Source organism: Lissotriton vulgaris, unplaced genomic scaffold (assembly GCF_964263255.1).
Source record: "Lissotriton vulgaris unplaced genomic scaffold, aLisVul1.2 SCAFFOLD_325, whole genome shotgun sequence".
NCBI lineage: Eukaryota > Metazoa > Chordata > Amphibia > Caudata > Salamandridae > Lissotriton > Lissotriton vulgaris.
In genome coordinates, this window is record NW_028243553.1 from 1,093,160 (window position 1) to 1,120,888 (window position 27,729).

Below are 27,729 nucleotides of genomic sequence, written 5' to 3' on the forward strand. Positions count from 1 at the left end.
GGAGACGAGTAATAATCTGGTTATCCCTCAGTATAAAATAATGTAAACGTACTGAAGAATGATATGAGTGCTCATGTCGAGGCACAAATTCCAGGGACTGACCATTCTCTTGCTGTAGTGTTATTTTACAGTGCAAGGACTTCTTTTAAAAGAGAGAAGAACCGAATATGGGAAGGGTGGTGCACTAATATCCATGTGGTGTGGCATGGCATTTATTGATAGCTTTTCTCTGTCACCTTTATAGAGGTGGACATCTTAGTGAACACTTAAATTAGAAGATTGAGTAGAACACAGTGGCTGAATAATGTGCTTCATCAACCTTAACATAAACATATTTTTGCGTTAGTCCAATTTTTCTAAGCTTTGTGAATATGGCACTATTTAGGTTGATGTCCATTTAAAGCATCAATACATGCCAGGGGACAGTAAATGCTGTGGTTTCTGTACGCTAGTCTGATTAGGCATATTTATTCATGAATAAAATAACACATTTGTCAAGTGTAAGGTACTGTACAGTAACAAAATAGATTAATATTGCCCTATCATGTAGTTTATTCTCTGTATAAAATGTTAGTATGTTTGTTGCATGTGTGATTTCAGTTGAAATTGTAATCTTCCTTTACCCTGAGGAATGATGTGTGAAATTATGTTTTCTCTCGTTGCTCCAGGATGTGCTGATGAATTTAGCTAAAGCTGTTGCTAATGCTGCAGCCATGCTAGTGCTGAAGGCTAAAAATGTAGCTCAGGTGGCAGACGATACCGTGCTGCAGAACAGGGTCATTGCTGCTGCGACACAGTGTGCATTGTCCACCTCGCAGCTCGTGGCATGTGCCAAGGTAAGCGACAAATTATAAATGACCTAATACCACCAGCCCAGTTACAGATATGGACTGTTGTGAGACTAGGAATCAGAATGAATGATTTTCCTTGTTCCAATATATGTCTCAGTGGTTTAATATATCATAAACAGGCAGCTTACTGCTGTGTAGTTCATAGCTCAAACAAATAACTAAATAGTCTTCCATTTTTTATTGTAACAACTTATAGATTTCATATTCAAAATCTAATTGCAGTTTTCCTAAAGCACACATACTTGCATTCCAGATTTAATATTCTTATTCATATATTTTTCATTACAAACATCTGGAGTTCAAGGATAAGACCAAATAGTTAGTGCTGATTTGACTAAAGCAAATTCTGTCACTATTACAAATGTAAGGTCTTCTCTTGACAAAAAACATGAACATGGGTTGACTCGTAAACGGATTAGTTCTCCGGTTCGGATGTGTTGAACAGCCTATGAAAACCTGCATAGAACTTTGTCTGCATAGAAATACAAGAGGACAGGGTAGTAGGAGTCACAGGAAATATCTTTGTGCACTATGGAATGAAAATACGGTTCGACCAATTGTTTTATTTGTAGGAAACATCTCGCCATACCTAGGGTTTTCTGTGGGTTTAGATACTTGGAAAGTAAATCCCATAGGACTTGAGTTGCATTCAACTTCTAATGCAGTTCCAATTGAGGAAATTATTTATTATTGATGAGATTTGCTTATCCTATAACATAGGGGAGCTTTTATTTTTTTTTTAAAAGTAAGTTCCACTTTTCATATATCTAAGTAGGAATGATTACGGAAGAACATTGCACGGACGCACGTGAAGCTTGTAGTAGAATTGTTAACCACATACATTGTCTTACTGTAAAGGAATTGTGCCAAGACTGTTTCCTTGAGAGTCTCGTGGGGTCCAGGGATATTAAGCCTATGTACACTGTGGAAAGTTGGATTGCCTCCTTTGACCTCCTTGTTCCTTGAAGCTGTGGACTACATAAGATCCTGTGTAGTCAGAGGAAGCTGCTGACTTGTGCTTGTTGTCCAGCCAATTGGAGTGTGCCATATTGAAAGCAATGGTAACCAGTTGTGGGGGGGGTAAACTGGACTGTGGACTGGTTTCATTTGGGGGGCCACCCATTCAACTTTGCTCTGAATGGTCCTTTAAAAGTTGTCTTGATAGTTTGAGAAATACAACCTTTTTTAATGTATTACTACATAGAAGCATTGTGCATCAAGCTATTTTGTCTACTGCATACCATTATCATGAAGCACAAAATATTTGTATTGCTATTAGAAGTTCTATCCTTTTACTTCGCATGCTAAGAAAAATGCTGTGCACTGGACTTAAACCTGTTCATGTTTTTCATGCCAAACCTTTTTGGATACAATCATTTGTCCAGTCAGCACCCAAAATAATGTGATAATTTATCACAATAAATATCAAAGGGAGGCTTGAGAGCATTTACTTAAGGAATGCACGCAGAAACTGATCTTAAGTAGTGCTTTTCAAGTAATCACAATTAAGACTTGCTAGTGAAACATTTAAAGTTAGGTCCGATGATGGAATCTTGAACGGCTGGTCCAAAATCTAATCTCTTACTCTCTAGTGCACTTTCATAAATTGTTTAGAATAAACATGCACTTAAGTTGCACAACATTTTGACTATACAATATGATTATTTTCTTACTCTAACACATTTCAGATGTAAGACATTGCAATGAAGTTAGTTTTTTAATAAAAAAATGTTTTTCCTAAGAACATAGCCTAGTTTTTATTTTTTCAGAGACACTGGTGAAGTGGTTGAGGAAGACTTCTGTGTGTGTGTGTAGTCCTCTCTTTTGCGTTGCTAGTGGAGCCACTCTGTAAAGATTAAAGACTAGTAGTTTAGGGAATTCTTTGACCAAAATGCTCTTAATTGTAGAGTTTTACAATTTATGCATTATAGTTAACTTGTTTAATGCCAAAGGGGCTGGTCCATATTCTCCTCGTTCCCATGTTTTCTCATTTTACCAGTTTGCTATTACTCTTAACTTTAGAACCTCTTATCTGTACTGCTTCGGTTTTCTTTTAAAATTGTAAAGGGTTTTGTTTGCACTGAATATAATCATTGATCTTCCCTGTCTCTAATTGTACTATTTAGATGGTGATTTATTTAAGCATTACGAATACATGAGCGTTATCTTCAAATGTGTCCACAGTCCAAATCCATTATGTCAGGCCCACATTCCAGACAATATTCTAATGTGACCTTCTCTTGAGATCTTCATTGTTGACCTCTTCATTATATACTTTGTGCATCTTTCGCTTGATCTCTTCTTGCAGAGATGGGATGTTTGTAGCTCAGACGTATGGTCATTCCTCAGTTAGAAAGTCAAAGAAAAAACCTAGGCAATTAGCTGGTCATAAAAGGATATATGTATAGACTCAGTGCACTAAACATTCATTTCAAGATCTTAATTTGTTTATTTATATAAATTCATGGTAAAAACAATTGAATCCAAGATATTCAAACATACTGTGTTTAGCAATATAATCACAAAATTGTAAAATACATTAATACAAACAATTGTGACTTAATTCAATATACAAAATACAATACAATACAAAATACAAAAACAGATGAACATAAAATAAGTATTTCATATTTAAGACATAGTGGCTAGATGCTGGACAAGTTCTTAATTCCTCAGTTAGACTCATTTAAAAACAGCTGTTAAATCTTATGCTGTGAAGCCTAAAGGTCTGTGTTAAAGTGTCTTTTGGGCTGTCCCATCCATACCTAAAAGGTGCTCAATAAACTGTACTAGATTAACTTAAATAGCGTAACCTCTTTGTGGGCTATGGAACTAGGTTGGTTATCATTCTCAGTACCCCTAACCACCAATGTGCACCCACCCCTTTCAGTAAAAGTATCCATTCTCACCTGCCTCCTATGATTCCCCACTATTGCTGCTGTGTTCTAGCCTTGGAACCAGACTGTGTATGTAGCGTGTAGCACATAACGACTGAACTTGCCTGAGAGCGCAGGAAAAATGCTATATTCTGCACTCTCTACTGACACAGACCTGCCACACACAAGGGAGTTGCCCCTTAGGAGCAGTGTGTCCTGCAGTGGATGATAACAAATGACAGAGCATGGTAAACAACAGACTTTGTGTATTTGAACTGCATCACTAAGCACAGAGTTCATGCTGTGTGGGAAGAATTTGTCAGGTAGTGTCAGCCTTCTACAGTGTTGCTGGTAATGATTACGACAAAACTAAACCTCAGTTTTATTGTTGTTGACAGGATTGTGTCATCAGGTTAATGAGGAACAACAATCGTTGCTGACACATGGTTATCTACAAAAAGAATATCCATGCATCTAAACAGCAGTCTACCACCAATTAAATTAAACATAGGGGTGAAATAGTGAAGTGCCATATAAATATTAAGGCTCCCAGTTTTCCATTGATACAGATTAATACAGACCAAAAAAACTATGTGTTTCCTGTCGGTCTGTATGAATTTTTTTTAAATAAAAAAAAATCAGAAAATTGGCCTTCTTGTGAGTGACTCCCCATCATGACTTTATGGCCAGCAGCGGAGCAGACAGTCAGCATGGGGAGTTAAAAGACAGGATGAGATTTTTTGAAATGCAGGCATCTGTTAACATGTGTGTGTGTGTACATATTTATATATATATATATATATATATATATATTCAGCTATTAGAGCGCTCCTTCTGGCAACCCCTCGCCTTCACTTGGGGTGGCTCGTTTCCGGCGGAACCACCGGCACAATATCCATAAAAAACGGCGTTCCTTAGCGAGCACTCGGGCATCCAGAAAAAACACAGTCCACGCAGTAGGTCCAATTAAGTAAGGTTTATTCCTTCATAAACCGAACGGGACGCGTTTCGCGCTCCACGGAGCGCTTGATCACACAGCGCGAAACGCGTCACGTTCGGTTTATGAAGGAATAAACCTTACTTAATTGGACCTACTGCGTGGACTGTATTTTTTCTGGATGCCCGAGTGCTCGCTAAGGAACGCCATTTTTAATGGAACGCCATTTTTAATGGATATATATATATATATATATGTGTGTGTGTGTGTATATATATATATATATATATACTAGCAGCCCGCCCGACGTTGTCCGGGGGCAATGAGGCTTCAGGGCCAACCGCCCGCCTAGGCCCCAGCCCGCCCCGGCCCCCGCCCGCCCCGACATTGTCCGTGTCCCGGAGCCACCTCCCGCCCCGGACCCCTCCCGCCCTGACATTTTACATGTTCCTTTGCCTTACCTGAGCCACCGCTCCTCCCCGCGCTCCTGACTTCACCGCCGCTCCTCGCCGCTCGTCACCGCTCCTCCCCACCTGTCCGCTGCTCCTCTCCGCTCCCCCCGCCTGTCCGCCGCTCCTCCCTGCGCTCATGTCCGCCGCTCCTCCTCGTCATCACGCACGTCGCGACCAGTGCTACGTCGCAGCCAGCACTACCTCACGGCCGGCACTACTTCCAGGGAACTACTTTTTTTTAAAGTAAAATTTTTACATTTACGTTTAATTTTTATTTTATATAGCCTATGTCCATCTGCACACCCTGACATTTTCAACGATATATCGGGTGTGTGGATTGGCGCTGTGGTTCCCGAGTTTACCTGGCTCAAAGGTTTGTGTTCCCTCTTTATAATAGTAGTATAGATATATATATATATATATATATATATATATATATATATATATATATATATATATATATATATATATATATTTATATTTATATATATATATGAAAAGCGGCAAACCTTTGATAAAGTCGATGTTCGACGAAACGCGTCAGGACTGCCCAACCTGTTTTAATCAATAAAGAACATTCAGCCCAGTGCAGTGCGACTCCGCTTTCCTTAAGCAGAGAAGGAAGATTGATGACATTTATTACGGCGTGGTCCAGCCGTGGGAGCAGCGCACAGTCAGCCAGAGCGCCAACAATTCCCTGCAAAGGACTACATCCGACTCACCGTGAATGCGGTACATAAGGGAAGTGGCTGCCACTGGAGACCGGCTCCAGCATGACTCCTGCCAGGACATGAAGAGGTGTTCAAGCGGGGCACCGGGAGAATGACTTGCAGGGTAGAACTACAAGGACCAGCATGCCCACCAGAGGGAAGTAGAAAAAAACGCTAATAAAGCATCAACCAATTGAACAAGCTGGCTTTGTGGAAAACTCCGTGCAAATGAAAAGCGGCAAACCTTTGATAAAGTCGATGTTCGACGAAACGCGTCAGGACTGCCCAACCTGTTTTAATCAATAAAGAACATTCAGCCCAGTGCAGTGCGACTCCGCTTTCCTTAAGCAGAGAAGGAAGATTGATGACATTTATTACGGCGTGGTCCAGCCGTGGGAGCAGCGCACAGTCAGCCAGAGCGCCAACAATTCCCTGCAAAGGACTACATCTGACTCACCGTGAATGCGGTACATAAGGGAAGTGGCTGCCACTGGAGACCGGCTCCAGCATGACTCCTGCCAGGACATGAAGAGGTGTTCAAGCGGGGCACCGGGAGAATGACTTGCAGGGTAGAACTACAAGGACCAGCATGCCCACCAGAGGGAAGTAGAAAAAAACGCTAATAAAGCATCAACCAATTGAACAAGCTGGCTTTGTGGAAAACTCCGTGCAAATGAAAAGCGGCAAACCTTTGATAAAGTCGATGTTCGACGAAACGCGTCAGGACTGCCCAACCTGTTTTAATCAATAAAGAACATTCAGCCCAGTGCAGTGCGACTCCGCTTTCCTTAAGCAGAGAAGGAAGATTGATGACATTTATTACGGCGTGGTCCAGCCGTGGGAGCAGCGCACAGTCAGCCAGAGCGCCAACAATTCCCTGCAAAGGACTACATATGACTCACCGTGAATGCGGTACATAAGGGAAGTGGCTGCCACTGGAGACCGGCTCCAGCATGACTCCTGCCAGGACATGAAGAGGTGTTCAAGCGGGGCACCGGGAGAATGACTTGCAGGGTAGAACTACAAGGACCAGCATGCCCACCAGAGGGAAGTAGAAAAAAACGCTAATAAAGCATCAACCAATTGAACAAGCTGGCTTTGTGGAAAACTCCGTGCAAATGAAAAGCGGCAAACCTTTGATAAAGTCGATGTTCGACGAAACGCGTCAGGACTGCCCAACCTGTTTTAATCAATAAAGAACATTCAGCCCAGTGCAGTGCGACTCCGCTTTCCTTAAGCAGAGAAGGAAGATTGATGACATATATATATATATATATATATATCTTACCTGTGGGTGTAGTGTTTTGTTATAGTGGGCTGCTTAATTTGCTAAAACTCGACAGGCATCAAAGTTTGAGTGCACGTTTGTCAGTAAAATATGCGTGAAAATATACAATTGTACGACTCTATTTATTCTCAAAACACAAGATAAATATACATAAATACCAATGAGATGGGAAAAAAATAAATGTAGATAAATACAGACGGGATTGTTAAAAAAAATAATACCATAGAACTGGGAGTTTTCCAATAATATCAGATATATTTGGAGCGATCCAATTTGTTGTGTATTTATGGCGTTTTAGTGGTTAAAGGTGACTTGTCTATTGCAAGAGACAGGTTTATATGTAGGAAACAGATCAAGCGTTGTCCACACACTAGGGTGGTAATTACTAAAAGCCCTATCTTTTGCTGAGGGTTGTCCAGCGCACGTTAGTAGAAAGTGGACCCAACATTTGAATGAATTTGCAGATGTTTCAGATTTTTCTGTCTGTGATGTTCCTCACCCTGATGTCCAGCTGCTGCAATTGAAAAATAATTCTCTCTTATATTGATACGCTATTCTGTCATAATATAATAGAAGTCAGTGCAGAGAAAGGTCCGTCATTCTTTAACAGTATATTATACATCATTCCTTTTAGATTTAGATGAGAAAATGTTGGTGAAGGGGTGTCTTTAATCTATTTTACTGATTATGTCCCCCGGCCTAGGCTGTTCACAATATTAACTTATGACGCTATACATTCTCTTCAGCCTCAACTCATTTACAAGCCAACTTATTCCATTCATTGGGTTAATTTATCATTTAAGTTGTGGTAATAGTTGAGGTATTCACATTTTGGGGACCTTGCATCACAAATTTTTAGCAGGAGCAGCATTTTCCATCAGTAATTTTAATGTGCATCAGGCCAGGTACTCCCCCCTACCCTTTCTTTCTGATCCAGGCTCTTTCATTTTTCGTCTACTACCCCTTTTATCTCATCAACATTTACTTCTCCTTGGTGAAGTCTTGAACCTGCACAGAAAAATGCCATTTTCATTGACATGTAGTGATTTCCCTGTGCAATTCCTGTAATCCATAAATTCACTGCTGACACTGAGAAGCATGGTTCTGTTCCTTAGACAGCACTGTCTCTGTTCCTTAGACAGTGGTAGGATTTCCATTTAACCTGTCATGCTCACTTTCTAAAGCGAAGAGCTAGTTAAGGGTTTGATGGAGCAGGAGGAATGGTGTCTAGTGCTCCTCAAGCCTTCCCAACCCCTCTGTTGCCCCACTGTACATAGAGTTGCGGGAACCACTGTGTTATTATCAGTGGAGCCTTCACTTGCTCAACCAATGGTAACCCCTAACGCTGCGATTTAGCTTCCTACAGTGCTGCTAGGCCATAGTGACAGCCATCCTGCCCATTTTCCTTGCCCATTTTCTAGTGGGTGCCTTTAAAATGGAAACAAATTGGACTGGCCCACTGTGTGGAAGTAGAGGAATATTAGATGATATTCCAAGTCACTTGTAAATTGAGCTTTGTCAGCTGGGCACAATGGGTTTTGTTTATAAACCTCTCACACATCAACCTGGTTGGTATCATGCTTCATCATCGGGGTCCAACCAGGCAGCCGAATGCCGCCTGGTTGTGCTTCAACGCCTGACTACAGCACCCTTAGCGCGTGTGTTGGATATTATTCACACGTGGCACTACTTTTTTGCCACTCACTACCTGGTCCTGACGAAAGTCCCGCGCACTTTTCTTTTGGGACTGAAACATGTAGACCGCCAACACTTAGCCAACTAAGTAGTCATAATTTTTCTACTTGTAGTTGCATCACATACTTTTATCTCACACCCTGGGCCGCCACGAATAAAAGATTGGGCAAGGATTCCCAAAGGTGCATTTTATTACTCACCTTCATCCACATCACACTATTGCACCACACCTGCTCCGCTGTAGTCAGGCGTTGAAGCGCAACCAGGCGGCATTCGGCTGCCTGGTTGGACCCTGATGATGAAGCATGACACCAACCAGGTTGATGTGTGAGTAGTTTATAAACAAAACCCATTGTGCCCAGCTGCCAAAGCTCAATTTACAAGTGACTTGGAATATCATCTAATATTCCTCTACTTCCACACAGTGGGCCAGTCCAATTTGTTTTCATGATTACACATCTGGGGATTGGACTCGCCCCTCAAAACCCTCGCTCTCTCCAGTGATTACCCTAGCCTTTAAAATGGAGCCTTTTCAATAAACCTTTAGTGTTGTACAGGCTGCAGCTGTGGTGTTGGTTTCCTTTGCAGCACAGAGATGTCTGCTTTACAGTGCAGGAGGGGGAGCGACCCTTGACCTCTGGTAGGTCGCTCCCCCTCCGCTGCAGCGCCACCAACGCTAGTGCCAGCCATGTGCTCCTCTGCTGCCTCCTTCCGCTCCTGGTGCCTCGCACTCGATCTCCGTCCCTGCCGCCTCCTGCTACCGTGTGCCTGTGCCCCTTCCATTGCCTTCTGTACCCTGTGTGCCTGTGCCTGTGTCCCCACCCATTCTGCCTTCTGAACCCTGTATGCCTGGGCCCCTGCCCTCTTCCCTTCTGTAATCCGTGTGCCTGGGTTCCTCCCTTAGTTCTGCTGCCGTTCTGCCCGCCGCGGCCGCCCCTGCTGCCCCCCCTGCCCATTCGCTGCCCAGTCTTCCCGCCTCCCAGCTGACCCTCCCTCCCCACCTCCCCCTCATATGGCGGCTGCTGCGCGGACAAGCGCAACAGGCGCGCCAAAGGCGCGCCTAAGGCAAGCCTGTCTGCGCCTGTCCGCGCCTGGACCGCGCCCAGCGCCAGAACCCCTGGCCCTCACGCCATCGACAAAGCCCGACTCCACTACGACGCCAACACCCTCATCGCTCTCAACCACGGACGGACCACCAACTGCTACAAGACCACCCCCAAGCGCACCCACGGCCCATTCACCTGCCGGAACTGCAACTTCGCCTGCACCAATGATGCCGAGGCACCCACTACAACGGAACCCAACCGACTGCGATGCATCCTGCTCAACACCCGCTCCGCACGCAAGCACGCCGTCGAGCTCTGGGACCTACTCACCACCACATCACCTGTCATCGCCTTCCTGACCGAGACCTGGATGAACGAAGCCTCCGCCCCAGACATCGCAGTGGCCATCCCCGACAGATACAAAATCGCCCGCAGAGATCGCACCAACGGAGTCGGAGGAAGAATCGCTATCATCCACAAGAACACCATCAAGGTCTCCACTAACGCCAACGACACCCCGGAGAACAACGACAGCAACTCCTCCACCCTGATCGCCAACCTCGCCTCCCTCGGAATGAAACAGATAGTCACCACCCCGACCCACATCGCCGGCCACACGCTCGATGCCATCTTCTCCTACAGCCCCCACGTTGCCTTCAGCCACGCTTCCGAGCTCACATGGACCGACCACCACTGCGTCCACTTCACCTTCCAGAAACCCATCACACACCACCGCACACCACAGATCCCCCGCCGATGCTGGGGCAAAGTCCCCAAAGAACTACTAGAAACACACCTCGCGCACAACCCACCGAGCTGCCCCACTGACCCCGATGAAGGAGCCCGCACCATCAGACTCTGGATGGAAGACTGCGCCAACACCGTAGCACCACTGAGACAACCCACCGACAGAGACACCACCCAGAGAGCCAGCTGGTTCACCCTGGACCTCCTGGCATCCAAACGCACCTGCCGAAAACTCAAACACCTGGCTCAGTGAGAGAACGCCCGCCAACCACGCATCCCACAAAGACGCCATCTGCAACCATCACTACCTCATCAGGACCACCAAAAGAGCCTTGTCCAGAGACTGCCTCGACAACAACGTCCACAACAGCAAAGAGCTCTTCAACATCGTGAAAGAACTCTCCATCCCCAGCTCCTGCACCGCCTTCTTCCACCGCAAAATCACCGACATCCACAACAGCTTCAACCCCCGACGGCACCTCACGGACCTCGCCGGGTTGAACACCCCAAACCCCACCCACCACGATCCTCTGACCACATGGACCAACGTGAGCACCGAAGACATAATCAAGACCATGAACACCATCCACTCAGGCTCCCCGTCCGACCCCCTACCTCACCACAAAACCAACAAAGCTGAAAGCCTCATCGCACCCCACCTACGCAACATCATCAACCTCTCTTTCAGAACCTCCACCTTCCCCTAGAGCTGGAAACACGCTGAGATCAACGCCCTACTAAAGAAACCCAAGGCGGACCCGAGCGACCTCAAGAACTTCCGGCCAATCTCCCTGCTTCCATTCCCAGCGAAAGTCATCGAAAAGATCGTCACCCAGCTCACCCGACAACAGCATCCTGGACCCCTCCCAGTCAGGCTTCCGCTGCAACCACAGCACCGAGACCGCCCTCATCGCCGCCACAGACGACATCAGAATCCTACTCGACAACGGCGAGACAGCAGCCCTCATCCTCCTGGACCTCTCTGCCGCCTTCGACACCGTCTGCCACCACACATTACGCACACGCCTCTACGATGCAGGGATCCGAGACAGGGCCCTGGACTGGACCACCTCCTTCCTCACCGACAGAACCCAGAGAGTCCGCCTCCCCCCTTTCCATTCTGTAACCACCAAAACCATCTGCGGCGTCCCGCAGGGATCCTCACTCCGCCCGACGCTGTTCAACGTCTACATGGCTCCCCTCGCCCGCATCGCCAGACTACACAACCTCAACATAATCTCCTACGCCAACGACACCCAGCTGATCCTCTCCCTCACCAAGGATTCCCTCCTTGCCAAGTCCAACTTGCACCAGGGTATGAAAGCTGCTGCCGATTGGATGGAGGCAAGCAGGCTGAAACTGAACGCAGACAAGACTGAGATCCTCATCCTTGGGACCAACCCCTCAGCATGGGACGACTCCTGGTGGCCAACATCACTGGGAACCCCCCCCCACCCCCGGCACCTACAAACCACGCACGCAACCTAGGGGTCATCCTGGATTCCAAGCTCTGCATGTCCAACCAAGTCAACGCAATCTTCTCCTCCTGCTTCCACACCCTTCGCATGCTCCGCAAGATCTACAGGTGGATCCCGACGGACACACGGAAAACCGTCACCCACGCCCTCGTAAGCAGCCGACTCGACTATGGAAACGCCCTCTACGCCGGAGCCCCGTCCAAATTTATCAACAGACTCCAAAGAATCCAGAACGCCTCCGCACGCCTGATCCTAGACGTCCCGCGCCGAGACCACATCACCCCCCACCTGAGAGACCTGCACTGGCTCCCCGCCGACAAAAGAATCGCATTCAAACTCATGATCCACGCACACAAGGCACTCCACAACACCGGCCCAGCCTACCTCAACGACAGACTCTCCTTCTACACACCCAACAGGAAACTTCGCTCCGCCGACCTGTCCCTGGCCGCCATCCTGCGCATCCACAGAACCACCTCCGGGGGCAGGTCCTTCTCTCACTGCGCCGCCAAGACATGGAACTCCCTCCCTCTCTTCCTACGACAGATCGCAGACCTCCCGACCTTCAGAAGACTGCTCAAGACCTGGCTCTTCGACCACTAACTGCAGCTCCCCCCCCCAGCGCCTTGAAACCCTAGCGGGTAAGTAGAGCGCTTTACAAATCCCTGATTGATTGATTGATTGATTGATTGATCTCCAAGTAGGGTGGATTGTCCTCGTCCTCCCCAGGCATACCAGTGAACTTCCACTAAAGTTTTAATAAGGCCCTTAGCTTCTCCTTAGTATTAAAGAATGGTCAGTCCAGAACTTCATCTATAAGCAGAACTTGTTATTTTGCCATCCTTCGCGAAGTTCTATGCAAAACTTTTCACTGCAGTGAATATTACAATGTTTCCACACTTTGCCATATTTGTGTGAACATCATGGCTTGTGACAATTTGTTCAAAAAGGTACAGAAAATTTCTGCACATGTTTTACATTATGGCTGGATTTGATTAGAGAGATAGTGAATTATCTTACAATACGCAGAAAACGTCCCATTGTACGATGCAGAAGGTAAATTAGGACCCTCTGCAAAGAGTGAAAATTGAGTTCACAAAACTGCACGGAGGAAAAGAAAACTTTGCACATCTTTTTTAAGAATTTAGGCAAAAACCAGCCTTCTTGAAGAAGCGCTGTGTGTCCTTTTCAGGAAAATCAAATTTCTATAGACTGTTTTCCTCAGCACGAAGTCATTCGTGCTGTGTGTGTTAAGGTGGTATTTCCCCATTCTCTTTCTAGAACTCACCCTAACTTCCATTAAACACCTTAGAGTTTTCCAATTTTATGTAACGACGACTGTGCATAAGTTTGAAACTGAGAACTTCTTTGTCGAGTTACACAACTCCTATACCATCCCTTTGTACATGCTTCTCCATTGCATCTGTGAGAGCTCCCTGACATTTACATGCTTACCTAGGCGTTTGAGCAGGTGCTTACCTTGTACCCCAAGGATAGCAACAAATGGCTTTTTAAACCTTCTAATTTGATGTACATTGCTAATATGTTCTCAAATAGATTCAAGTCCCTGCTTATCATTTTGAATCTTTCCTCTAGCAGCATTCTCAAGAACAACAAATTAGGCGATCCAGTAACTATCCCTTTGTGTGCCGGTTTTAGTGGACATTGCTGAATCATATCTGGAGCGGTTTCACAAAACCCAAATAAAATCCCCTTTTGACATTTTTAAGATTGGGTTTGTAGAAGGTCATCCAGGAAGATGTTGTTCTGGGTAGTTGTTGATATTGTTTAGAGTCGCAGACACTTGGGTATAGTCTGCCTGCATCTGAAGCGGATGGTGACCTCAATGTGAGCTGATAATGCTAGCCAATAGCAGTGTGCATTTATTGAAAAGAAGTAGTGGTATCGAAACACCCCAGGTGATACCCTGCACACGACTGTTCAGCTGCTTGATTGTTGTGTGCTGATGTGGGTCTGTTGGCTTAATTTCACAAGGAAAGTATTAATCCGGTCAAGAGCCTCTCTCATCACTGCTGTCCATTCTTGCATTCACTTGAGCAAACATGGTCATTGTCTGGTAGAGTGCTGGTGGACAAGTCAACAACAACAAAGGCTGGTTTTGCGGTGATATTCATCCAGGGCGATAAGACAATTCACATGGAGGGTTTGTAGTGTCAATTACTCTCACCTAATTGGCCTGAAGCCTTATTGTTGTGATGCGCATTGATCATTCCATGACTTCCAAGAGCTGCTTTGTGGCCCTTTTTACATGTTGTTTTTTAATCGAATGGCAAGTTCGGCATTGGATGGTATTTGGAAAGGTTGCTCGAGGTCCTCATGGAAGTCCTTCTATATCAGAATGATTACTGCTGGTCAGAAACATATCCTTGGAGCAGACGTACAGTGATAGTTCTATGACTTTGGGTGTCAGAGTGGGGAACAATTCCTTAAGACGTGGTGCAGAGCAAGGACTTGGAATGCTTAATGATTTTGTTTGTCTTAACTAAATCCACTACCTATGTCAGGTCCCTTCTCGTAGATGAGGCTGCATCCCGCTTCAAGCAGTAGATTGTTGCGGTATTATAATATAACTACAATAATATTTATAATCTTATTACAACAGTACAAATGATAGCATTTCCCCCAAAAATCTAATTTCACAAACCAAAATAATGTGTTATATTGCTAATACGTTCTTATGTTACAAGCTACACAACTGATGAATTAGTTTCTGACTTGACCATTTGGTGAACAATGTTTCTAACAAAGTTGTGAGGTATGTCCTTTAAGTTTCATAGAATCGCGTGTGCTGTAAATAAATAATCTGGATTGTCTGACATATGGTATACTTTCTAAGTAGGAAGCGGAGTTTGATCTTATCACGAGTTTTTAATAAATGGCTCAGCAGTAAGGTTCCTCGGTGAAATATGCAAAAATTAACCTTTGATTAATGGGAATCGGAAACATCCTGTGTCTGCTCCTTCTCCACTGCAGGTAGTGAGTCCCACCATTAGCTCTCCTGTGTGCCAGGAACAGCTAATAGAGGCCGGAAAACTTGTGGACCGTTCGGTGGAGAACTGCGTGAAAGCGTGCCAGTCGGCAACTGATGACACTGACCTCCTGAAGCAGGTCAGCGCAGCTGCCAGTGTGGTCAGCCAAGCACTGAACGATCTCCTACAGCATGTCCGACAGTTTGCTAGTCGTGGAGAGCCAATTGGGCGCTATGACCAGGCTACTGATACCATTATGTCTGTCACTGAGAGCATATTCAGCTCAATGGGAGATGCAGGTAAGCGGTTCAGTTTCTTAGTTTTGGGACTTTTTTTTGTCTTTTCCATGTACAGAATGTTCAACTGTATCAGGATTTCTATTTTTATTTAAATTGTTCAGGATGGTCCTCTTCGCTGACGATCATTCTAAGAGTGGGTTTGATTTTTCTATATTTTTCTGTGGATGTTCCTTGCCCATTGTATTACTTACAAATCTGTATTGCAATACACCCAACAAGAGAGTAGATTCACAGCAGAGCCGTTTATTCATGCTTCTTACAACAGCACCGGAAGGCAACTGCCAACCTGGTGGAGAACATTCCATAAGTCACACATGGAACGCTGAACAACAAGTGTTCCACAACGAGCTCACAGACACTAGCAAATTGTCTGTGAGCTAAAGAACGATGATGGATTCAACCTAGATCTGTGACTGGAGGTGAGTGTCTGAAAAGTTTCAGCACTCCATTCATCATCTCCTTCTGTTTGCTTTGTTTGTCCTAAGTTGGCTGGGTATGCCCAGTCGTGGGTCTCTTGCTAACTTTGCCACTGGATTAAAGCTAGCCTGGCTGATTTGGGTGTTACCCCAAAACCGGTACTAGGATCCTTGTTTCCCATCCAGGGAAGACCTGGCTTGACAGTTTGGGCTGGACTGTTCCCATAAGGAACAGGGTCAAGACTGATTTGAATATGTCTGGGTCTGATCTGGTGAAGTGAGCTAAAGAACGGTGATGGATGAAATCCAGATCTGTGACTGGGGGTGAGTGTCGGAAAAGATTCAGCACTCCGTTCATTATCTCCTTGTGTGTGCTTTAATATGATCAATTCATTTACTTCAAAAAAGATATGACGCGCACTCGCAGGGTTGAATTTTCGATGAACATTGTTCGTCTGAATTAAAAACGTAATGAATTTTCAACCCAGTGAGTGCCCATCATATCTTTTTCTAAGTAAATCAATGCAATCGTAAGTCCACCCATATAGATGGAGGCACCCGCCCTGGGGTATCGGCAGCAAGTTTTGGAATCTTTGTCACTTTTGCTGTGCTTTCAAAGGTAGAGGTCAAATGACCGGCTATGTCTTTTTAACATGGAAATTGTTCCTCTGACGCCATTTGTAAATTGACCATTGTGGCATTTTTTTCTATCACACAACATAATTTAAATACGTATAGATGAAATGTACAAATAGTTCTAAATATAACAGCAGTTAGTAAAGCACAAAACAAGTATGTTTGTGTTATTCTGAAGCGTGATATGATAAAAGATTTTAATTTAATTGTGTTATGCTTGTGTGAGAGTGTCAAGCAGTATAAGGGAATTATTATGCAGTCTGTATGAACTACAATCAACTTCACAACCACTGCGTTTTATGGAAAATGCATTAGTATGAGGCCAGGAGGGTTATATATTGCATTGTTTTGTAACTCCATGTATCTAATTTATACTGACCCTGAAGCTGTATTGTAGCACTTTACACTGGGTAGCACGGTGCTCCGAAACCCAGGGTTAGCATTTTGTTTTTTTGTTATTGTTAAAGGATCCTCTTGAACGATAATACATATGATGTTAGCTAGACGTTTTAGTGCTACAGAGACCCTTGCCAAGCTGTCTTTAGTACAGAATATTTTCCATGCAATAGAGTTAAATTATTTAGGGTTCCAGTCAGAAAGTAAGGTTGGCTAGTACAGTATACCGATACTTATATCAAAATATGCACCCATTGGAGATCTCACCATTTTATTAAAAAGTAGCTTATTCGACTAATACAGTGAGGCAGTAGCCAGGACCCTGGATTTAATGGTTTAAAGGTACAGCTGCCAATGGAGAGAACCCTGGACGTAAGAGAGTACCCAATCTCAGAAGGCCAAGAAAGATACCCAGTGCAACACATAATTTGTGTTCACTGAGGATAAAACAATTGGGGTGTAACTGTGTACACTGCTCTACCAATGGATACGATTTTTTTCTAAATTGCTCCTGTAATTACAGGTAGCATACAGGAGCCTACACATTTTAAAAATACATTGAAATGGATGCTGCTAAAGTGGATTCCACTTAAGAAACTGCAAGGGCATTACTAAAGTATAGGAAACAATGCCTTAAAATAGCTAGCATCCATGTTATTAGTTGTATTTTTTTCTGCATGGTACATAGGGCTAGATACTAGACGGAGCTCGTGTGAGATTTCGCTAGTTCATTCCCAGTTGTTAAACTTTTCTTTCAGGATCATTTGGCGTCAGTGTTGGGGCCGCATTCCTTGAAATTCAACCTGGGCTGTTTCTGCAGAGACTGCTAATACTAGTTTCAGACTCCCTTCAGTGCTGTATGTGGTTCCTGGGATGTACTTTCTAATGTGATCATGTGTTACCTGCCATAAGCACCAGTATTGCCAACAGGCCTCCTTGGAATTTAACTTGCACTCTACAATGTTACTGATTCAACCAAATGCTCCAAAAAACACCTGGGGTTATCCTGCGCTTAATGATTAGGACAGATGACCAAGATTGCGCTCCCCACGGCAGAGGCAGGCTGATGGGTACAAGTAGCCAATCACCTCAAAACACCAATAGCAATCTTACTTCATGGTCCAAGAAAAAGAAACCCCAAAGGTCACAATCTAAGTCTGTCCAGATCTTCCTCCTTCCGAAACTACGGTCCTGTGTTGGGTTCGGACCGGACAATCGCAACAAGTCATCAGCCCACCTCCGTCACCTGCCTGCTTGGCAGACAAGCCTGTTTGTTTGAAATCATCAGCCCCAGGCATCATTTCTTTCTTGGAGTGTTCGTGCTTGAATAGATGCTTTTGCACACTAATTTTAAAAAATGTGCCTAGCTTTTCAATTTCACTCTGTCACTCCTGTGTTGTATGACACATTACAGACTTCTGTGCCTATGATCACACAGGATTCACCACGGGCCATGCAGGTCGATGCCTCAAATGCTCGGTGCTGCAAATGCAACCATTGGTACTTCTTCTGCTCCATTGGTACTTCTTCTGCTCCATTGGTACTTCTTCTGCTCCATTGGTACTTCTTCTGCTCCATTGGTACTTCTTCTGCTCCATTGGTACTTCTTCTGCTCCATTGGTACTTCTTCTGCTCCATTGGTGGTACTTCTGCTCCGTTGGTACTTCTTCTGCTCCATTGCTCCTGCTCCTGCTCCATTATACTTGTTTTTGGTGTCTTGCCTCCTAATATTAGGACAGACTTGATTCTAGAAAGGTAGAACAGGCCCAGGCATGCATTTCTAATGTGAAGCTATCAAGTAATCTGCCTCTGGAAGAATGCTAGGATTAAGTGATTGCTGTCTCTGACTGATTTAGAGGAGGTTTCCTTTCTGATTCCTGGTAGGATAGAAAGTAGAAAAAACAAAATGTCCTTCCCCATGGACAGTGGTGCTAGCATTTTCATTGAACTTCGAAACATGAGCACTAGAGTGAAGGTAAAACGGCTCGCAGAATTACGGAGTCTGTCCCTTAGCAGTGAGACTTAATTCTTCTGTTAAGTGAAACTATTGAGCTTATTCTCACCAATGACCACAAAGTACCACCTGAAATCTTAAAACACTCATTTTCCAAAGGCTTACCTGATAGTGGTGAGCCTGGCAGACCCAGCTGTCTCTGCAGAGGTTCATCGTCCTGGTTTTCCTCCTGCTTCACTATGGGGAGTTTCAGAGACTTGTCAAAAACTACTTGTGACTGATCTATTGTATGATATGGTAATCACCCTGGTCCTCACTTCACAAATTCTATGATCTCTCATAACACTCAGACACAAAACAATTACTGACTGTAGAGGCTGCAGCTGTCTGTAAAATACAGGTGAACAATGTAATTCAGTGGTAGATTTCTTCATAAGACTGCGCTTTGCATTTACTTAATAGAGATTCAATAATATGGCTATTCTGGCTTGCTCTAAAAGAAAATGTCAAATACAAAAAACAATTTTGTGTTAACATCCAGTGGCAATACTTGTTAAATATGATAATTCAAACTAGTAGAGCCACATTGGTGGAAAACAACTGTCGGAAAAACAATGCTCCTGGAGCGCAACCTGTAGATTTGGGGTTTTAGGTTTTACTTAGAATATTATATGTTTAGTGTGAATTCCATGACACAGGGCAGACTATAACTTGGAGGACCAAAAAATTGATAATAGTTTCAATTCTCTAAACTAATGTGATGGATATAAATAAGCACACCCTTTAGTTGAACACATCATGTTAGCAACTAAATGAATGCAATCTTGAAAAATGTATTGCCCAGACAAAAATGTACTTTAGCCTCTAGAGCAGAATTTGATAATAATATGGAAACCATGTGTGTAGACCAGTTTTACAGGTAATGGAATATAGTGGCAGTACCTGCTTCAGAACATCTGATTTTATTTGGCTATGTGATAGGTCTGACTCTGCATTCCATGCTTTGAACCTCCGGTAGTTTATGCTGACTTAATTCCATATAGATCCACTGTCTGTTAAGACTCACCTGACCAATTGTAGATAATGAGTGGGATGTGATCGATATAGGAACTCAGAGCTCATTTTGGATCCAACTGGTTACGTTTTTCCTACTTTTTTGAGGGATGAGGAGGGGCAAAGAGCATTGGAAGAGTGATGTATTGTCCAGTGTGAAAAGCTGTAACCACTTAAGGCAAGAGGACCACCTTGGTCTGTTGTACTACTTTGGCTAAAAAAAAGGTAATAAAAGGCTGCTGCACCGGTGAGCCTGTAGTTTGCTCATGTGATGGGCAAAAGTCACTACGACTAGAAGCACAGTCTTCAAAGTTCAAATACATAATGGGTTACTGTACATGGGTCCAAATGGTGTGCACGTGAGGAAAGTGTGAACAACATTAAGATTCCACTGCAGCATTACAAAGAGTTTTGGAGGAGATACATGATTCAAACATTTCACCACTCTCATCACAACGGGTGATTAGAACAAGGTTGGTTGGTCCAGTAAGTAAGATAAGACAAACAATAGGACATCTTGAGTTTCTGCGTTAGAGCGTATCCTCAAACATAGGCAAAGATGATTTTGATTTTTGGGTAGCAGTACAGGTACTTCAACACCACCACACTTTTTGAATGGGATGTGGAAAATCAAAACTCTGTTTGAACAAGTGCAGTCTATAAAAGGCCCTTAAAAACTGGGGCTGACTCAAAATATGATGCTAAATATGCCCTACTACAAGACATGCTGGATGACTGCCTGACTGGCTATGAATCAGAGCCAGTGTTTTTTTTTTTTTGATCTTTATACCACAGTGTTTTCTGATGCTGTAGATAATGTTAGTCTCTATTTTCGAATTTAATGGTGTGCTGTTTATCAGCTTTGGAAGGATGATGTACAGACTTGGCAAACATCATTCTTTCAACTGGTTTATTTACTTTGAGCAGTGGCACACTAACGCAAATGTGTAAGGTGTTAGTCCTTCCCCTCCACATGCAGTGGCTGAGGAGGCAGATTGGTTCTCCAAACGAAATGAGTTCCATAGCATTTGTTTCAGCTGTGATAGTTGTAAATTTGAGTTCTTGAAACATGTCCTTAGTAGGCTTTCGGATGAGTTTAGGCCGAAACATGTTGTTTGTCTTTCGTGATGAATATGTGAAGTCAGAAGGATATTATGAAGGACTCTATGCTTTTCTATGCTTGAACTGTGACTAGGAAAGAAGATAAAATGATAAAAGGCGATCCTTAGGTAAATAATTCTTTTACAGTATAGACTCGTGCGCAAAAGTGTAAGCACGTCCAGGACAATAAGATACAGAGATGTTCAGATTACGAAATGGAATCCACAAATTAGAATTTGGAATTTACGAAACTGGAAAAGTCGCCTCAAAGTAACAATCGTCCAATAATGAAAAAAGGTCACTGTAGAATATATTTTTTGTCATTAAGTGAAAGTTGTGCTTGGTGTTGGCTGTTGCACAGTTTTAGGTAAGTGCAATGGATACATCTTTTGTCTTGGGTTGCTCATCAGGGCCCAAATATAATATTGCTTTGAATGAACGAAAGCCGCTATGACTAATGAGATATTTTGGTGCAAAAGGACTGTTGTGAAAAATTTGCAAAGAACTAGGGAAAATAATATAGACATATACATTGGATAGTGTCATTCTGATTTTGATTTTCGTTGCAGGTGAAATGGTACGACAGGCCAGAGTCCTGGCCCAAGCCACGTCTGATCTGGTGAATGCAATGCGGTCTGACGCGGAGGCAGAAATTGACATGGACAATTCTAAGAAACTGTTGGCTGCTGCAAAACTGCTGGCAGATTCTACAGCGCGCATGGTGGAAGCGGCAAAGGTATTTACACTAATGAACTGGAAGTGTAATGAACTAGCATTCCAAAGCAACACTCAAGTGTGCCCCAGTTCTACAGAAATAAATAGGGACTTACACCGCCAGAGGCTTTTTAGGCCTTTGATGGGTCATCACTGAGGCAAACTTCACGCTCCCAACTGCCTGTAGGCCCAAAGAGAATCTCTGTTAAGCACTTTCGGTCTCCTGTTGTAAACGGACTTGGGAAGCCATTTTTGAATGCTCCATTCTGATTGTCTGTAGTGCAGTGTTTATGCAGGTGACTATGTAAGTGTCTGCAGACCTGCCATATTGAAAATAAGCTCTTACAGAAGTATGAATTTCCTCACGAGTTAAAAAAAACAAGGAGACCTGCTGCTAAAACCGTGACTTTGTCCACGGGTAAAAATGGAAGCTGACGCACTTGCTTCCGGCTTTGGATTGTGTATATTGTTCAGGTTTCAAAATACACTGTCCATGGCCTGAAATTTAGCATTTCCTACTTCAGTTGCCCACGTCTCCTCCTAAGACACCTCAAGTTCCTCTGGAAAACGAGCATCGGACCAAATCCACTGAATCCAGCTCAGCTCCACTGCTGTGGGTCCTCTGTTTGTACCCTTTAATGTATCCCCCTTATGCCTGAATGCCTTTCTGTTGGTACAGTTCAATTCATAAAACGAGGTCCAATGAACTAGGCCTTTTTTTAATTTTTATTTTTTAGCTTTTTCAGCATTCAAGTGCAAACGCCAAACATCTTCACCTTTTTAATGCTTGTTAATTTCGGTCCAACACAGCTTGGAATAGATCGGAAGGCACTGGCAGTGAAGTTCAAGGAAGAGGCAGAAAGGTGTAAGAAGAGAGAATGGTGTGAGGAGAGTGATCATATTAGTGGAATGCTCTTTAGAATCAAATGTAACCTTGGTGTTGGGCCTTGAATTCTTTATGCTGAAGACAATTGGTCAATTTTCACCCTCCATGGCATGTCAAAGGATTGGCGTGGGAGTGGAGGGCAGGAAAAACCTCTTACATTCTCTGTCACCAAGTCAAGAATCAGCATTTGAATTTGTAAATTCTGCACAGTCTTCTTTTGACATCTTTCCCCTTTTTCTAGTAATACAAATATTTGTATTATTTAATTTCAGAGCAAATCATCCTTTCACCTTTTTGCCCGATGCAGCACCCTGCTTGTGTCGGACAACCCATCCATACCACTGCTCTTTGTGTTTACATTCCCCGGTGTCGCTGCTCCTGTTCTCTGCATCTCAATGTCTTCACTAAACACGACTCCTTGTCCCATTTCCTTAAAGGACATCGGGCAAGCAAACCACAAATAATTCATAGATCTAACTAGTATAGGTAGTTTTATACGTCCTAGGAAAAGGGGACACCTGCAAGCAAAAGAGGTTCCCGAAGAAGGGCACCACTAGCACAAAAGGCAATCCTTTTTTGAAAGTAACATTCCGAGGTGAAAGGAACATCCATTCAGATGCTATACCCAAACGGGTGCCTCAACTAAAGGTAACACTTTGTCTGGAATCAGGCACTGATACCAGCAGACTGAACAAGACAGAATTGCATCCGAGCAGGTGTTGTGCATTTGTACAGAGGTTCAAGGGCTACTCGCATGGGCCTTTTGTGCTCATCTGGAGTTTCTGAGCTAGCACAGCCCACAGTTGATGCTGCAGCAGATTGAAGACATGCTGGATTCTCTGAAGGAAAGTGAGGAAGGGTTGAGTTGAGCTCAGTCCAGAAGACATTTGATTGCCAAAGAGTCGCAGTCATCCACGCCCTAGATTATCTGTAGTGCCTAAAGCTTTTCAAAACGGGAATCAATTGCAAGGAGGCTTTCTGCCTGACTCTTGTAGTCTCAGAGGACTGCATGGGTTCCGAAGGCAGCCAGATTGTATCCTGTTTCACGTCTGCAAGAGAGGACGGGAAACAAGATCCTGTTTGTGTATAGTGGTTGCGTTCCACTTTGTGGTCATTAATTGCCTCAAGATACTTTTCACCAGCAGCTCTAAGCTTGATGGCTGCTCAGTTTTGGCCCTGATTCCATCCCTGCCAAATCCCTATAGTGATATTAATGCTGTTCTAAGTCATTGCTTCTCACTTTCCAAACCAGGGAGGCTTATTCCCAACTCCCAGACCTCTTCCGTCATCTATAAATCACATCTGGTCTGCAAGCTATTAGACCGTGATGTCACAATCAAACAGAGGGGGCTTAAATAGGAAGTAACTACTTATCTGGCATGTGTAGGCCGTCCTTAGTTTGCTCGTTTGGAAAATCATGCTCATTGGTACATTGAGGTGAGCAGGAGGTGATGCAGTCTGGTATCTCTTCCCCACCCTTTGGTGTGGGTGCTCTTTTATCTGGTCATCTATCCCCAAGGACATGGCATTGTATCTCAAAGAGCAGAAACACAGCTATAAGACTGTCATAACTCTTGCAACTATGCACATATTACCAGTACTTTTTATATCTGAAAGAAACACGTTAGTTAGATTCCTTACCTTAGAATATCCCCAGACGTCAGACTGGATCCGGAAAGTTTTTGTCAGCAGTAACCCTGCTCGTCAGTAGGTGTCGTCTGCGGCTCCGCGCCGTCATCGGCGTCATGATCGCCGGGATGACTACGTCGTAGTACTTAGACGCCGTCCTCACGCGCTAATGTCAGTTCTTCTTTTTTCCGCGCCAGCAAGCACAGATCCGGGAAGAGCTAGTACCCTTAGTCACTTTTTGACTAACTTTTTGGTCTATTTTGACTCTCTCTTTTTTGAGTCGATTCGACTCCTGGTGCCGATAGGGATGCCTGGAATTAAACCGTGCGACCTCACCGTTTGATATCGGTGACTGACCCATACCGCCGGTGTCTCTACTGACTTGGGGCCGACCACGACGACAAGTCGTGCCCCGACTGCCGGGACTTGACCTCGAAAACTAGGGCGGAGCGGTCCGGTGAGCTCCGGCAGTCAGCTCCGTGCCGCTCGAGGAGGAAATCGAGGGACCGGTTGGGGAGCCGCAGCCATCGCCGCTCGTCGAGCCATCACCACTCATCGGGCTCCAAGTCCTCCGGTAAGCCGAGGCACTCTAAGAAGAAGTCGAAGAGGCGACATCACTCTTCTGACTCCCCTCGCGTGACTCGGCCGAGGGTTTGGGTGGCACCACCCGCGCGGCTCCACCGGAGCTGCAGGAGTCACGTCTGGCCCCACACCATCTGGTCCCTGGGCTTCACGCGACTCCAGGCGAGATTCGAGATTTCCTTGTGGCCATGAGGACTCTCTTTCCACCATCGAGGCCTGCCGGTGCGCATTCGGGCCCCGTGGGTCCAACTGGGGGTCCTAGCGTGCCGGCGGCTTCGGCCCTGGCGTCGTCGGTGACTTTGGTCCCGGCATCGTCGGCGACTTTGGTCCCGGCGTCGCGGGATCCAGGCCTGGATCTCGGTCGACACTAGTTGACCTCACGACTCCTCCGCTGGCGTCGACCCCTACAGTGCCACTCCTGGTGCCGTCCTCTGATGCCGCCATTCCCGGTTTCAGCCCCGGTCCCGATCCGGAGTCGGTACGGCACCTGTGGGTGAGGCCTTCACCTACGACCCGGCTCCATCCTTTATACCTGTTTATCAGGACACAGATGAAGGGGAGGACTTGGAGGGGTCTGAGGACCCTCTGGCACAACAGTGCCAGTTAACTCAGGACTGGGCAGATGAGCTGGGGAGGGCCAGTGGTCTCAACACTTTTCCTGACACTGGTTTCATCTCTCCTCCCTTCATGGCTACGGCGGATGGTGCTACATATGGTGTGGTGTTGTGCAGGGCAGCCAAGGCCATGGCTCTTGAGCTCCCTGCTGCAGCCGTGAGGACTAATCACCTCATCGAGGTGCTTCAACCGCAAGTAAGCTCTTTAGAGCCCCTGCTGCCGTTCAATGAGGCCCTCACGGACGTTCTGATGGGCACTTGGTCCAAGCCCTCCACAGTGCCCCCTGTGAATCGGAACATGGCCCGACGCCACCGCCCGGCTCCAGGCAACCCCTGCTTTCTGTCCGTGCACCCTACCCCCGAGAGTCTGGTGATCCAGGCCTCTACGTCCCAGACCGCATTCCCGACTGCTCCCCCGGTTCGGGAATCCAAAAGGCTTGATCAGTTTTGGAAGAAACTGTTCTCCTCAGTCAGCTTGGGGTTGTGGTCCATTAATACTGCATGCCTTTTGGGCCGTTACACCCACTCTCTGTGGGATACGGTGGCGGACGTGCTGCCTCAGTGTCCGGAGGAGGCCCAGGCACGGCTTGCCCAGGCTCTTGCTGAGGGGCGAAACGCAGCACGGTATTCTATCAGATGTGGACTTGATACCATGGACTCGCTGGACAGAGCGATTTCCACAATGGTGGCGATCCGTCGCCACGCCTGGCTGAGGTCCGCCAATTTTTCGGGGGATGTCCAGAACACGCTCATGGACATGCCCTTCGATGGCCGTCGCCTTTTTGGTGACAAAGCAGACAGTGCGCTTGACTAACTAATGTTTCTTACAGATCTATCATTACCGAAGGTAAGTATTTTGTGCGTTAAGTAATCTAGTCTTCCTTGTAAAACAGGCATTGACAACGTCACTAGGTCTCATCTTTAAGAAGAAAGGGGCAAGCCATTGAGTAGGAAGCAAGCAAATGAGAGTGTGACAGTAAAGTCAACCAATGGTAAGAAGTAGGTGGGTTCAAAGCCATGTGTAATTTTTTGTTAGGATCCACAAATTGTTTGATAGGCAAGACCTAAATAGTACTCATATGAAAAGTGCCGTGCCACGTCACATTCATCTGCATGCTCCTGTGCATAATTGTTTGATCTAGCCGCCCCCGCTCTTGGGCAAGGCATATTATTTTGGCTTTTCTTCATAAGTGTGCATGCACTCATGCTTACCCACGTAAGAGATTGAGCTTGACAAGTATAGCTGTTTTCTTGTTGATTTTGCCTATAGTTTCATCTTTGGAGCCATGTTTGTTGGGGTATATCGTCAGTCCTGGTGGTCTGCTCAGGGCGGATCTGTTTGGTGCTGGTTCTGTTTGCTTCTCTTTTTTCAGGTTTCCAGTGTATTACTCGTCGTCCCTGGTTCCTTCCTTCTGTGATTGTGGATACTTCCACCACCAAGCGAACCAGAACCTGCTTCTGTAGCAGTTCAGTACTGTCCATGCACCCACCCGCACAGAAGGACATCAATTGCATGGGCAGCTACAGACCCTACTTTGAGGCTCAGCTCACAGCTTTGGCAGTCTACAACAGTTTAGCCTGCACGGGACCCAGCACCGGCCTGCCCACTTTTGTTTATTTCCCTAGTTATGGATCAAGGAGGGGGGACTTCACCTTTACAGTTCACCCTGAAGGTAGACTTACAATACATCTCACGCCTAGCAAACAATGCAGCAATGTTTTTCTCCCTATTCCAGGGATGGTCCAAGGGCACAATAGTTTACGTCGTTTGATGTGAACCAAGGGACGCAGAAAGGTGCGCTCTGTCTCACTATTCGCTACCCATATTTAAAGGGGCTCTGGTGCCTGTGGTTTGTGAGTCCCTGTAGTATCATGTATTTGTACAGCCCAAAATTTATTCCTGAAGGTGTGGGTGGATTTCAATCCAAGGGACCTCTATATTTGTGTCCATGGCAGTACAGCACATGCCTACAGTGAGTTTCCCCAGTAACCAGGGAAACGGTGGTATCAGTCTGTCTAAACCCAGGTGTAGCAGCAGGAGCTTGGGATGAGGCAAACTCACACTCACTTCCTCTTCTATCCATCGTCACCATTAGCTCTGACGCTAGATGCCTTTGGCCTCTCACAATCAGTGCAGAAATTGATCCACCTAGTGGGATGGGGAACTATCCTGCCCTGTGCGCCTCTTTACACTGTGGTGAGGCGTGAGTGCGCGGATAGCTACATGGAATAGAGAGAACCCCACACACTAAACAGACATGTAGGTGTGCGCACAGTGAGCAGAAGAAATTGTTAGGACAGATGCCCTCTCTACCAAGAACCCAGGGCGCTTCTGTACCAAGGCATCTCCACATAAACGCATAGTGGATGCATAAGGCC

The 27,729-nt window shown here is 45.2% G+C and overlaps 1 protein-coding gene across 1 annotated transcript in view; it reads left to right on the plus strand.

Annotated features, from left to right (window-relative positions):
* LOC147668304 (talin-2-like) overlaps nucleotides 1-27,729 on the plus strand; it is a 1,432,932-nt gene that overhangs the window by 1,001,595 nt on the left and 403,608 nt on the right. The window contains exons 22-24 of the mRNA XM_086948621.1: nucleotides 669-836; nucleotides 15,075-15,369; nucleotides 21,495-21,661. Coding sequence (XP_086804747.1) covers nucleotides 669-836; nucleotides 15,075-15,369; nucleotides 21,495-21,661 — 630 coding nt within the window. The remainder of the gene's footprint in view (nucleotides 1-668; nucleotides 837-15,074; nucleotides 15,370-21,494; nucleotides 21,662-27,729) is intronic.